General features: G+C 32.4%; 2 protein-coding genes across 2 annotated transcripts; one reads left to right on the top strand and one right to left on the bottom strand.

The window, feature by feature from the left end:
- Positions 1 to 297: 297 nt before the first annotated feature.
- On the bottom strand, positions 298 to 4,928 carry LOC109812182 (very-long-chain aldehyde decarbonylase GL1-9). The gene is made up of 3 exons (XM_020376089.3): positions 4,640 to 4,928; positions 4,074 to 4,422; positions 298 to 1,125 (listed from the first exon to the last, which is right to left on the bottom strand). Exons 2-3 carry the CDS (start codon positions 4,299 to 4,301, stop codon positions 583 to 585), a joined length of 771 nt encoding a protein of 256 aa, XP_020231678.1. The 5' UTR covers positions 4,302 to 4,422; positions 4,640 to 4,928; the 3' UTR covers positions 298 to 582.
- A 4,814-nt stretch (positions 4,929 to 9,742) lies between these two features.
- On the top strand, positions 9,743 to 13,855 carry LOC109812168 (NAC domain-containing protein 17). The gene is made up of 5 exons (XM_020376065.3): positions 9,743 to 10,314; positions 11,023 to 11,300; positions 11,421 to 11,702; positions 12,154 to 12,715; positions 13,058 to 13,855. The coding sequence occupies exons 1-5, from the start codon at positions 10,119 to 10,121 to the stop codon at positions 13,420 to 13,422; spliced, it is 1,683 nt and encodes a 560-aa protein (XP_020231654.1). The 5' UTR covers positions 9,743 to 10,118; the 3' UTR covers positions 13,423 to 13,855.
- Positions 13,856 to 13,960: the final 105 nt, after the last annotated feature.

Raw genomic sequence — 13,960 nt, 5'->3', positions numbered from 1 at the left:
TTGATTGATTTGATAACAAATATTTCGATCAACTACATTACCAATATAGGCTCCAAATTCGATCAATTTGTCATTAAATTAACAAATTTGAAGATTAAATTACATACACGAGAACTTTCAATCAACACAAGTTTTCATTTTCCATGACAAAATTACATATTTACTCTTATTTTTTTGTTACCATTCATAAGTAAATGAATTATGATGATATCTTCAACCCAATGGTTCTGGATTACAATAAAAAAAAAATAAAAAATAAAAATAAAAATCATAATAAATGATCAGGGGAATCAGTAGTAGGAAAAACAAATATGGTAGCGTGAACCTGGTACTCTTTTAGCAACTTACACCTTCAAAAAATGTTGTTTAAGTACATGAATGATAATAAATAATGAAAAGAACTCCTTAATCACATATCATCATAGTTATGCTACACAAAGTGGGTTGGCAAACCTACAGTAACAAGATGAACAGAAAAAGCCAGTAAGCTCCAATCAACTTGAGAAATGGCTACAGAAAAGCCTCTGATCCTAATGAAAAATGATGCCATCAGATGTGAGATTTTCAACAATTACAGTGTCACTATTCCTTTGCTAGCCTTGCCTCAAACCCCCCTCCAGGCCTCTTTACAAGATTGAAAGGCATGTATGTCCCAAGAAGTTTGTCCCATATGGAAAAGAATGGCTGAGAATAATTGTACTTCAGCCCTTGCAGTTGATGATGAATGTCATGGTAAGCTGTGTTATTCTGGAAAAATAAGTGGAAGATGTTGCCCGGTAACCACAGTCCACAGTGATCATCAACGGTTTTCACAACAGCAAAACAGAAGAATACAACTGCTGTTCTAGCAGTCATCCCTGAAACCAGAAATGAGATGGCCCCGCCAACAGTGTCGAGTAGAAGACCCTCTAACGGGTGATTGTAAAGGGCTCCTATTGCATAAGGAACAACCAGTCTGTGATGCTGTGAGTGGATATGGCGATATAGAAACTTATTCTGATGCATGTAACGATGCACGAAGTACTGCCATGTATCCATCACAAACATTGCAATAAGGATCTGCAAAACTTGCTTCGGGATAGAAGGCTGCACTATAACCCCATATGCATTTGTCGTTGTAGTCAACTGCAAATTTATAGCAAGAATATAAGTTACTCAACAACAGCTCAAGAATTTATCTACAGAAAATTATTTGACTTCCAACGTAACAACTGTAACTTCTCTCTCTCCAGCATTCATCATTATATTACAACTATAACTTTTTAGGCTTCTAAAAACATCAAAGAGCTTGTTTAAATATTCAACGTATATAACTCATCACTTCAGAAGTAATAGCCAGGTCTATAATATAATGGCTTCTATACTTCAATTCCTTAACTTCTACCTCTTCAAGCATAGATCCAAGATCGAAATCGGGTACTATCTGCAAAACTGATTTCAGATCTGCAACAACAACAACCAACCCTCATCCTACTAGGTGATGAAACTTAAATGTAGATCCAAAAAAGCTGAGGAGTCTGAATTATAGCTAGAGCAAATCTCAGGTGAAATTTAAATTTTAATATACACATTAGCCTGATTAACTCGCAGGAAATGGCTTTTAAAAGAAAGGTGTTTCTACAGTTATTATGACAAAAAAAGAGAGGAAGTTATAGGCCAACTGATTGTGTCAGTTTCAAATAAACTCAAGCATAACCACAGAATCTGGCATGTTCAGCAAATAAATGATCAGTGTTATTAGCAAAACAAATTGTGCATAGCTTATTACCAAATATCTGAGTGCCAAGTTAAACTAGTAAAAATTGTCCATATTTTATGGCAGGGTGCTGTTTTCACAATTCCGAAGTGCATATGATTGAAATGTCTTCACCCTACATCAGTTAGGTAACAACTGTATTTAAGTGGATTCTCTTTGGAGCTCTGCTCACAGTTGTTTCAAGGCAATTCCTGTCTCTAGTATACAGAGTTGGATAGCTGCTTATTGATTATCATAATGGAATAGCTTCTTATACGGGAGACAAGCTTTGGAAACAAAGGATTTTTGCTAAAGTAGAAGATAGAATATATGCATTGCAATTTTAGCAACAAATGAGAAGAATGTGACATTGAAGTAAAATTGGGAGAAGATATAAGTCATCCCACCCAGTACCACAACTTTCTAAATTTATCCGGGACCAATACTACAAAATGATAGAGAAATTAATGAAGATGTCACACATAAGATACAATTGAGTTGCTTAAATGGAGAAAGGCATCAAGGGTTATTTGTCATGGCAAATTACCAACCAATCCCAATGACAAATTTTATCATACTGTTATACATCCAACTATACTCTATAAATTGGTAATGACTAATGAATGTTGGGCTTTAATGGGACAACATGAGAAAAAGTTGGTAGTGGCAGAAATGAGAATGTTAAGATGGATGGATGGCCACACAAAAAAGACAATATATAAAACTAATTAAGGTGGTTTCAGCACATACAAAGAAGGCCCTGGGAGGCACTGATGAGAAAAGTAGATTGCAAGGTTTTAGCCTTGTAAAGAGGAGAAGAAGACCGAAAAGAACATTGGAGGAAGTTGTTAAGAGCAATCTGATGATAAATTACATCTTTAAAACTTTGGCCTTTAACCGAGTTAAATGGCATCAATGCGTCATGTAATCCATGTAGCCGACCTTACCTCGTAGGATAAGGCTTTTATTGTTGTTGTTGATGATGATGCTCTTGTGTTGCCTCCAAACATGATTTCTCTTTCTTCTTAATAGTAGTAATATTTTTCTTTCATCGGGTAGAAAAGTGAAATATAAATTCAGGCTGAACTTAAATGAACCTAAATTCCCATGAATGAATGACTCTACCAATGAAAAGACAAACAGCAGAATCTCAAATGAAAGTGAAACCTAGTTCACAATAAAATAATAATAAACTAACAACTATAATGTTGTAGACTAATTCTTCCAAACAACCAAATTTTAAATCGCATGGAAGCATTTTAAAAAAGAAACTATTCATATCAATTAGCACCTTCAATGTTAAGCCACTTAAAATGTCTAAATGGCAGCTCATATGCAACATCAAACCATTCACATATCAAGCAATTGGATAGATAACCCATGAATCTGCCACACCATGCATGCGGTATATCACTATAGATACATTGTGTCACCCTGCCCATGCTGAAAATACATTATCCAATAGAGTTCATATTTGAAGTTGTGCAAATTCATGCAAAAGGAAGATGGATCATTCTCAGTGTTATCAAAAGACCATTGTTTAGTGATAGATAAATCGAATTCATTCCATGGTGGGAAATGATTACAGCTGAATTCATATTATGTCCATATTTCACCAAGTCTTCGTGATCAAAAGATTGTGTCAGTGAGGGCATGAGAAATGATAAAGAAACGACTACAACATTGTAGTTATTGATTCTCTGTGTGTGTGTCTGTGTGTTTTCCGTCTGCCTTTTTTTTATCTGTATTCCATTTAGAATATATATATTAATAATATTATCAAAATCACTCTGCACTGCACTAATAGAATAATCAATTGGGCTCTTTTATTTTTCTGGCACGGTTTTCCTAATATTACTCTTTATTTGCTCTCTTTTGTGTATTCAGGGTGTTTAATCAATTAGTTAGGTCAGTTGGACCAAAGGTTTTTTATTTTAAACTGACAGTGTAACACCTTTTTATTTAATGCAGAAATTTTAGCTTACCAAAATTGACGTCATATCATTTTGCGAGACATATAAAGGGGCCCTATCCTACGCTAAAAATCTTAGGATAAAATGAGAGGATAAGAAAAACAAGAAGAGTCATGTATCCTAATGAACAAAAAAGAAGATGAGAGTTACACAAAAGCAACAACCAGAAATTGGGATGAAGGAACTAAACAGAAAGTAGAAAATGTAACAGTTTCATTTTAAAAAAAAGTTATTAAAATCAAATGTTCAGAAAAGTAACAGCAAGCAACACAGCACAAACTTAAAGAATAGTTTTTCAACAATATTAACTATAAATGTGAACCAATGTTATTAGTAGAAAATAACTGAAATGCATAAGGACTGACCAAGAGGAGTGCCACGATTGCCTGAACAATCTGCTGAAGCAAAACACCTTTCACAACCGTTGCAAAGGGCACCAAATTCTTGTCTTCCTCATCTCTCCTAGTATGCAACCGATACCTATCTAAAGGTGGGAGCAAGTGATAAAATCCGGCATATACCCAATAAAGCACAATAGGGGCAAACGTGCCCATCAATTCATCGCTCACGTATCCTTCCCAGAAAACCATCATATAAATTCAAATGTGGAAACGAGTCAATTTCAAGCAAAGACAATCCAACTCAGAAACAAACTCAGCAATTCAAAGCTGCATCACAGCTGACGATCTTAACTTGGACAACTTCCTTCACTCCCTGAAGAGGAAAATCAAAACTGTTTACTTGTTGGGCAAACAGAAGAAGAAACAAAAAGGAACACAACTAGCACCAAACATTGCATAAACCCAAAAGAAGAAAAAAGATGAGAAACACTATTAAACCCCATTGAAAATGTGAAGAAACCGAATTCAAAGCGTGCAACTTACCAACAATGCAGAAGAAAACCATAGCAGAATTTGGCAGAATGGCTTACCAGGATACCCAGATGATGAAAACGGTTTCAGCGACGAAACCCTCCCTAGAGAGAAAAGCGCATTGCTCGATCAGATCTAGGGCGTAACCGGAATGGATAAACACTTGTGACAGTTGTGAGATTCCGAAAATCTTCAAAAGTTTGAATTTTTATTTCAAACTTGAATTAATTTTATTGTTTTTATGCCCTTTATCTTCTCCACCCTCTCTGTACCTTCTCCCCTCAGTTAGAAAAGAAACGTGTTTGGGAGACAAGAAAATGATTGAGGCATTTTCTTTTCGGCCACTCCGTGACCTAATTTCGATGTTGGAAATAGTAATGGATACACGTGTTGCAAACTCCTCATTGTGATCAGACTCTCCTTCAATCGCCAACGTTCGAATAAAAGCTTCTTCTTTTTTTTTTTTTCATTTGTTTGCTTGCAGATGTTTTGTAAAATGGAAACAATAAAACACGATTCTTTACTATTATTTATTACCAGTTAAAATTTACATGAAATTTCTTTAATTAAAATTTTGAGTCAAATTACTCTAAGAAAAAATTTAAATAAATTAGTGCTAAAATAAATATTAATTTAATATAGGTAATTTTAAATGGTAAAAATCTGCATCAACAGTAATTTAAATTCAAATGTTTGCAAATTGTCTTTTAATATTATAGCGGTCTAATTACCTTTTTAATTTTTTTATTCATCACTGATAATTTATTTTTTTTACATGGTTATAAATTATGTTTTCTTTTCAATTACTTTTATGATAATTAATAATTTTTTCAAAAAAATTGGTTAAAACTTAAAAGAAAAGTTTATCTCAACAATTCTATACTAAATAGGTTTCAAGTCATCTTGTTAAAGATATCTCGGCTTCCGTCATAAAATTAGAAAAGAACCTTAGTTACAAATTAAACACTAGTCAATATGTCTAATAAAGAGTACTTTCAATCCAAATAATCTTCAAAATGTTGAAAATTATTTGGCAGATCAAGAATTATTACTTTGTGATTGAGTCTATTAGATATTGATGTCTGAGTAACACTATTACACGACAGTAAAAGATACATTAAAAGATTTTAATATACTTAAATATCGTATATGATAACATTTCATGTCCTATGTATACACCTATATTTAAACTTCATAAGGTGTAATCATTCTTGAGATTTACACCCATACATTTTGATTATTCAATATTTAAGTCTTTTTTTTAAATACAACTATTAATTTGAAATTGAACAGCAAAGACTTTGAAAATAAGACAAGTACTTTTTCTAGCAAGAACAAGTTTCATCAACTCAAACATAGAGTTTTTTTTTACACCCCAACACAAAGAAAGATAGTGTATTCTCTTTCTATCAACGTCCCACGATGGCTTGGCCTCTCCAACTTCGACATTATTTCCTTTAGTTCTACTCGTGGCTCATATGTCGTGGTGGTTTGATATCGGGATTTGGTCGTTCTCATGTTATAGTTGATGTTAAGGATTCAGTTCTCCACCTGTGCCTAAATTTAGATTGTTATTATGCATAATGGTTTACATATTTTTGGTGTGTTGATTTATTTTGTTTTTTATTTGTGATTTCGTGCGTGTTTGTTATCACGTTTGAAACGTGAAAAATCACGTTTAACGTGAAGCTACACGTTGTAGCTTCATGTTAACCGTAATTTTTCACGTTTCAAACGTGATAGCACACAGGCTTCATCTTCTTTCCCAATTTTGATTTTATGATTTAACATTTGTTGTTTGGTGAATCTGTTTTGTAGTTTCTCATTCCTTTTATTGCTTGATTGATAAACGACTAAAACAAATAAAATGATTTTTAATTTTAAGAACTCGTATATAATTTAAGAGGCAGATCTTAAATTTAAACAATTTATCTTGTCACATAAACGTATTTTAATGAAAGTTGTCTATAAGACATGATCTCTTAATTTTAAACAATGGATAAGATACTCGTTTTGGAGATGCTCTAAAATAAGTGCAAGTAATACTTAGGTCACCTCTTTCATCTAGTATGGTTATTCATGAATGTTATATATGATATTTGTTAAAATATAAATTTTCAAGTTAAAAGATAAAAATAAAATATTTATTTTTCAAATATAATTATATTAAAAATTATTTTATATATTCTTATACTAAAGATAAATAATTAGCAAATATATATTTAAAGTAAAAATACACTAGACCAAATTATTTTATATATATATAATTAAGACATATTTTCAGTGATTTTAAAGTACGAATATCAATGAGTAACTTATTTTTTACTTCATCTATTACTAAGTAAATACTTATTAATTATTTATTTTCAATTTATAATAGGTCTTACTTACGTGTATCCTTGGTATTTTCTTCTTTCTTTTTTTTTTTTTTTGTTTTTTTCAGCTATATTTGTCACACTCAAGCCATATTGGTGACTTAAAATATAAAGGAAAAAACTTATATGTAATTCGGCCAATTTATATGCCCATGTACACTTGCTAGAAAGCTTAATCAAATAGCCAAAATTAGTCAATGCAACTAGATATTTAAATATTTTAGCTTGTAGACAAAAATTTAAATACCAAAAAAGAAAAACGAAACGACAAGCAAATAAGCATTGTATTAAGAAAAACATTTCAAAGTGGACTTAAGAAAAGAAAATGCCCACATTCAGCAACCAAATTGACAAAAAAAAAAAACTGTTTGACTTGCTGCATATTTATGTGAATATTACATAAACAAATAAAACACATTATAATATTATACACGTAAAACACAGCTGTAAAATTATTGATTCGGTCTTGAAAACACCATCCGAAAATCGAATCGATCAATCATGCAAAAAGTTATTCAAAAATAATTTGCTTTTCAGCCATTTTTAATTCATTTGTCTTTTTTTTTTTATTGGATTGAATTTGAACACTCTAGCCGAAACATCCATTAAAAAAAATAATAATAAATTGGTACGTGTTATTAAAACAGTTATATTTTATCCACAAATCATTAATGCTGAGCATGTAGTATTAAATTCAATTCTCTCAACTTATCAAATCTTCTTAAACGAATTATCTAAAAAAACTTAAACAAATAAATTAATGTTGAATTCATTTTATTTAATGTAAAGAATATTCTTTTGTTATTTATTTAAGTGGATATTTTGTAAACCGTGTTTATACTTTTTTTTCTTCATATTTACAATATTTAACAGAAACTTACTTTTATAAAAAATGATTAATGATTTAATAAAGTTTATTAAAATTTAATTTTAAAGATTTAATCATTAAATCAATAAGTAAAAATAATGTTAATATTGGAATATATGATATTTAGTTTTTATTAAACTAAAATTAAATACATATTAAATATTCAAAAATGACACAAGTTGTTGAAAAAATAGTAATTTTTGGTGGTGACATTTTAATATATATATATATATATATATATATATATATATATATATATATATATATGAGTGGTTATAATTACACCGGTGTAACTTTTATTAAGTATTATACCGCTCAATAACTTTATATTAAATATGAATTTTGTAAATCCAACTATTAGATTGAAATTTCATATCTCTTAGATCATATATACAAAATTTTATACTAATCAAAGATGATTTGATACTTCATTTTTATAAAAGACGTAATATATTAATTTCAAAATACACTAAAATATGAACACTTTGATCACCTTCAAATTGTTGTTCAATTTTAACAAAATTTGATATACACGTATAAAGTGATATGAACTTTTAATCTAACGGTTGAATTTACAAAATTCACAATTAGTATAAAGTTATTGAGCAGTGTAATATTTAGTAAAGTTACACCGGTATAATTATAACTCCCTATATATATATATGTATATATATATAGAAGATAATTATAATAATACTGATGTAATTTTTACTAAGTATTACATCGTTCAATAACTTTATATTAAATATGAATTTGTAAATTTAACAATTAGATTGAAAGTTCTTTACTCTTAGATTATATATACAAAATTTTATATTAATTAAAGATGATTTAGTACTTCATTCTTATAAAACAAAATTGATATATACATTTCAAAATATACTAAAATATAAACACTTTATATAGAGAGGTGAAGATTATAATAACATCGATGTAACTTTTATATATATATATATATATTGTGTGTGTACGCGCGCGCAGAAGTATCCATTTATTTTAGAAAAAGTCTATTTAGTAGACTTATTCCATTAAATAACTCATGTTCAACATCAAATTTCAATGAATTAACTGTTGAATTTAAAATTCTTAATACATAGATTAAATTTATAAATTAAAAAAAATAAAAATTATTTAATATTTTTTTTATTAATTTAATTTAATATATAAAAATTTTATAATTACCTGTCAATTTGAATCGATGAAATAAAATAAAATATCAAATACAGTAATTAATTACATTTATAACAATAAACACAATTAATAAAACATGATATTACATTATTGAAATCAGTACTTAACATTTGATACATATATATGTTTTTTCTTTGTAAAATATATAAATTGGGAAATACGTTAAAATAAAAGTAATATAACTTTTTAAAATTTTAATTTAATACTTGAGCACGAATAATTAGCCTGGTTAATATTTTTATTTTATAATATTAGCCGAGTTAATTTAAAATACTAATTTATAAAGAAGAAACAATTAGGTCCTTAATTTCCCCGGGTTCCAACGAAAGTACGTATCTTTGAAAAACATATATTGTATTCACTCGCAGAGTCGAGATTTAATTGATTTGATGTCATATGGATAAATAGTCAACATAAATAACCATTATGATTTGCACAGGTGTCGTGGTGTGGAGACAGGCAAAGTATGATTTGGGTTCTGTAGTGTCGACACTGATACCAAATGGGAACCAATCCAATGTTCAGTGTTCACACCCAATAGTCCAATCCCATACACCCGAACTCACGTAAAACCTATGGCGCAACCTTTGACTCGGACGCTTAAATCACCGCTCATCACCCCATGATCGAAACTTAAAACCCACGCAACCGCATCACGTGAGTGAGCTCACACTCTCACTCAAAGGCCTTCGAGGAAGGTTCCCAACCACTACTATTAGCTTCCTTCTTTGACCACAACACTATCCCTAACCAAAACCATAACCCCTCACAATTTTCCCCATTCACGCGTTTCCTTCAATATTTTCTCTCCGATTAGGTTTTTTATCCCCTGACTCGGTCTTCGAATCCTCTTACACAGAGGTTCGATTTGTACTACGTAGTTGTGGGATTTTTGCTTCGCCACTAGTTGATTCCTAAAATTGTTGTTTCATTTCCCTTTCCCCTAATTTGATTTCTCTAGTTAGGGTTTTGATTGATCGCCGGTTTCGAATACCCAGAGGCTCGCCGTGTCATATTGTTGGCAGTTTTCGGTTAAGGTTGAAAAAGTTTGATTTTTTGGTGTTGGTTGGTTGAGGGTTGTTTGGTTTTTCCTTGCGATCGAGAATGGGTGAAGCTTCGGAAGCTGGTTCCACTGACTGTTTCAGTCAGATGATGTCGTCGATGCCAGGTTTTCGCTTCCATCCCACGGATGAGGAGTTGGTTATGTACTATCTGAAGCGGAAGATTTGTGGGAAGAGGCTTAAGCTCGACGTGATTCGTGTAACCGATGTTTATAAGTGGGATCCTGACGATTTGCCTGGTACTTGATCAACCCTTTCTGTTTTTTGTCTTTTTTTTTTGTTGGTGATTGTTATGGCGTTGACTTGGGCTTGCTTTGGTAGGGATTTGTGTTTCTTTTGATTTGATTGTCTTGTTTGGTCGATTCGAAGTTGTTGATTTGGGGATGAGTGTGTAGATCTTCATGTTCTAAGTATTGGTTGTGTTTGATGCACAGTTTTTTGATGAAGTGATGCTTTGGATGTGTTTTTCAGGTTAGAGTTCCAATCGTTGACTTGGGTTTGCTTCAATGAGGTGTTGTGTGTTATTTGGGTTATTTTGATTTGTTGGTTCAAGCGGTTCAGGTTATTGCCAATGTTTATCTGATGGGTGGTGCTGTCAATCTCTCTTTTATTTTCATTTTTTTCCTGTCGGGATGTTTACATGAGTCCTTTGCTTTGAGCTGGATGTAAGAATGATCCTTCCCTCCTATTGTGGCAGAGTTTCATTAACACAGCTCTATCTATTTTTTATTTTTTTTTTAGATTTATTGGTTGAAATTGTGCGTGGCTACTTCATAGGAATTGAAGTTTGGATATTGTCTGCTTTGGAGTTCTAATATAATGATTTGGCTACTCTTATTGCAAAAACAATGTAGATTGGATATGATGTGCATCTACATTTTGTCATATTTACTCCCAGTATTAACACTTGTTTGATTACTGACTAATTGGCTTATAATATTTTGCAGGGCAATCTATACTGAAAACTGGAGATAGGCAATGGTTCTTTTTCTGTCACAGAGATAGGAAGTATCCTAATGGTGGAAGGTCCAACCGAGCAACCAGACATGGGTACTGGAAAGCCACAGGAAAGGATCGTAATGTGGTATGCAATTCTAGGACAGTTGGAGTGAAAAAGACACTGGTTTTCTATGTAGGCAGAGCTCCTAGTGGTGAGAGGACTGATTGGGTTATGCATGAATACACCATGGATGAAGGGGAGCTTAAGAGATGCCAAGGTGTTAAGGTATCATTTTAAATGGCCATTTTGCTTTAAATTTATTGGGTTGTTGTTTTCTTATTTGTTTTGATCACAAGAAGAGAACTATTTACTGACTTTTGGGTTTTGATATAAATTTATTATCAGGACTATTATGCACTTTACAAGGTTTACAAGAAAAGTGGACCTGGTCCTAAAAATGGGGAACAGTATGGTGCACCATTCAATGAAGAAGAGTGGGCAGATGATGACATAGTAGATTTTAATGATAACAAATCTGATCAGGTGGCTCCAAATGATGTTCCTGGGGATTATAGTGCACTGCAGCCTTTGCTTGATGATGAAATTGGTGACATCATTAGAGAAATCTTGGATGATGAGCTTGTCCTTGAGCCTCAGCATCTGAATGGTTATCCCGACTTTCCTCAGGTATGATCTTCTCATAATTTCTTCCAAGTCCTTATTGATTTAGCTCCACCTTTATTTCTTTTCGGTCATTGTGTGGGTTGGTGTAGGGGTAGGAACTTTTAGCTGCAGCAAAATTTTGCAGCTTATTTAGAAGTTTTAGTGTTGTTCAGTCAAAATACGTGAAAAGCTGATGTACTTGTGATTTTGGATCTGTGAAAAATAATACTACGTCTGAATATCTCTACTATAAATAAATTGTAGGGAGTTTCTCATTCAAATGTTGTTTGCATTATACACACGTGTCCACTAATTTTCAGTGTTTGTCGATTGTAACGTTGGTCTTCCCCTTCTTTTTTCCTTCTACTAGTTTTTCGAAGTTGCTAATGTTTTGTTGTTGTTGTTTTTTTATTTATAGTTTTTTACACGTCATTTCTGAAAGTTATTGACCAAGGTTTTTCCAAAAATCATGTAGGTTGTTACAGAAGAAACGCAAAGTACCATTGCGGATCAGTTCTCTGAGGATGTCGTGTTCCCTGAGCAAATCAGTATCTTTCATCCTAACAGTCAGTTTTTTGATGCACAGCCCAGCTTTGACTTCAATCAGGCAGTTACTTCTCAGTTACATGTTTCTGAAGCATCTGAGGTCTCTTCTGTTTCCAACATTAAAACAAAGGGGCTTGACTTCCATGAGGATGGCTTCTTGGAAATTGATGATCTCAATGATACTGAACCTACACTGTCAAATTTGGAAAAACCTATGGAGTACCAGCAGTTTGAAGATGGGTTAAGTGAACTTGATCTGTATCAAGATGCTGAGATGTTTCTTCGTGACTTGGGGCCAATTATTCATGAAACAGATTCACATGCATATTCAAATGCTCTTGTCAGCAGCAATTTTGAAAGTCAAAATTGCCAGTTGCTGCCCAATCTGGAGGATGCTAATCAAACTGTTAGTGAGTTCTGGATGCATGGTGAAAGAAACACCCAGAGTCAGTCAGAAGGCTTTGTTGATTCGTTCTCCCTATCATCCCCAGGTATAGTAATCAGCACAAGATACAGTGTTGCTCCACTGCCAAATAATGATTTTACTTTCTTTGATTCGGATGGAGATGCAAGCTTCCCATCTCGTTTGTGCTGAGCTCTTCACAGTTTACTGCTCCTAATTTTAATGCCAGCTCATGCATGGCAGAAACCTTTCTGGAGTATAAAATTTGTGCCATTTTTTAGAGCTTTAATACTCAAATTAAGATTTCTGACTATATTCCCGATGGGAAAATGAGAATTGAGCCAATTTCAAGCGGCTCTTTTGTAAAATCTAAAAAAGATGTCTTAGGCTATCCCCTAATATATGCTAGTTTTTTTTGGTCGTGTTTTAGGTGTTGTATATGAATCTGTCAGCTTTCCTACGGAAGGCAATAACAATCAAAGTAGCACCTTGGAAGATGTTGCTACAAGTAGCTTCTCCTCTGCTCTCTGGGCTTTTGTTGAGTCAATACCTACTACTCCTGCATCAGCTGCTGAAAGTGCTTTGGTGAACCGAGCTTTGAATCGAATGTCTAGCTTCAGCAGGCTGAAGATCAAGCATACAAACATTGCTGCAGGTAAAGACACTGCAACTATGAAGAGAGCAGGCAGAAAGGGACTTCAATTCCTTTTCTTCCCGATTCTTATTGCTTTATGTGCTTTCTTGTGGATTTTTATCGGAAACTTAAGACTATTAGGGAGATGTATCTCTCCTTGAATATATTAATATATATGTATAAATCAAAAGTTTTGCTGCTAGGTATATTTTGTCAGGGATCTCCCAGAATGACTGTTGTCTGGGATCTCCCAAGAATTGCCAAACAGTGCTGTTCTAACATATTCTGAAAATAAAAAAAAAAATCTTTGTGAATATTGAAGGCAATATAATATAAGGCTTAGGGTATGCCTTACGTGCCTTAATTCAAGAGAAGGCGCTGTAAAGGAATTTAAATGGCTAACTGTGGTAACGTAATTCTCAACAATGTTACCGAGTTTTTAAAATCGTCTAATCATATTTTTGTAATAGTTTATTTGGTTTGTTTTTTTGGGTTCCTATGTAATATATTGTGCATGGAGATTGATTGTACATGGCTAAGATCTCATTTTGTGGAATATTTCTTGTATTTATAATGATCTTTTGTTGGTGGTAATGCCAGTATTAGCATTAGATTATATTGTTTGATAAATAAATGTGCTCTGAATAACCGGTTTGCAAGTAAAAAAGCTGAGTTTGAGTAACGGATCGAATTGACTGG

This window comes from Cajanus cajan, chromosome 7 (assembly GCF_000230855.2).
Source record: "Cajanus cajan strain Asha chromosome 7, NIPB_CcT2T_4, whole genome shotgun sequence".
Lineage (NCBI taxonomy): Eukaryota > Viridiplantae > Streptophyta > Magnoliopsida > Fabales > Fabaceae > Cajanus > Cajanus cajan.
The sequence above is the reverse complement of the archived record's forward strand: the minus strand, read 5'-3'. Positions and strand labels throughout refer to the sequence as shown.

Coding starts and splice junctions, on each gene's coding strand:
- LOC109812168 (XM_020376065.3), top strand. CDS start 10,119: ATGGGTGAAGCTTCGGAAGCTGGTTCCACTGACTGTTTCAGTCAGATG. Junction 10,315..11,022: donor GGATCCTGACGATTTGCCTG/GTACTTGATCAA, acceptor AATATTTTGCAG/GGCAATCTATACTGAAAACT. Junction 11,301..11,420: donor AGAGATGCCAAGGTGTTAAG/GTATCATTTTAA, acceptor ATTTATTATCAG/GACTATTATGCACTTTACAA.
- LOC109812182 (XM_020376089.3), bottom strand. CDS start 4,301: ATGATGGTTTTCTGGGAAGGATACGTGAGCGATGAATTGATGGGCACG. Junction 1,126..4,073: donor CAATCGTGGCACTCCTCTTG/GTCAGTCCTTAT, acceptor ATAAATTTGCAG/TTGACTACAACGACAAATGC.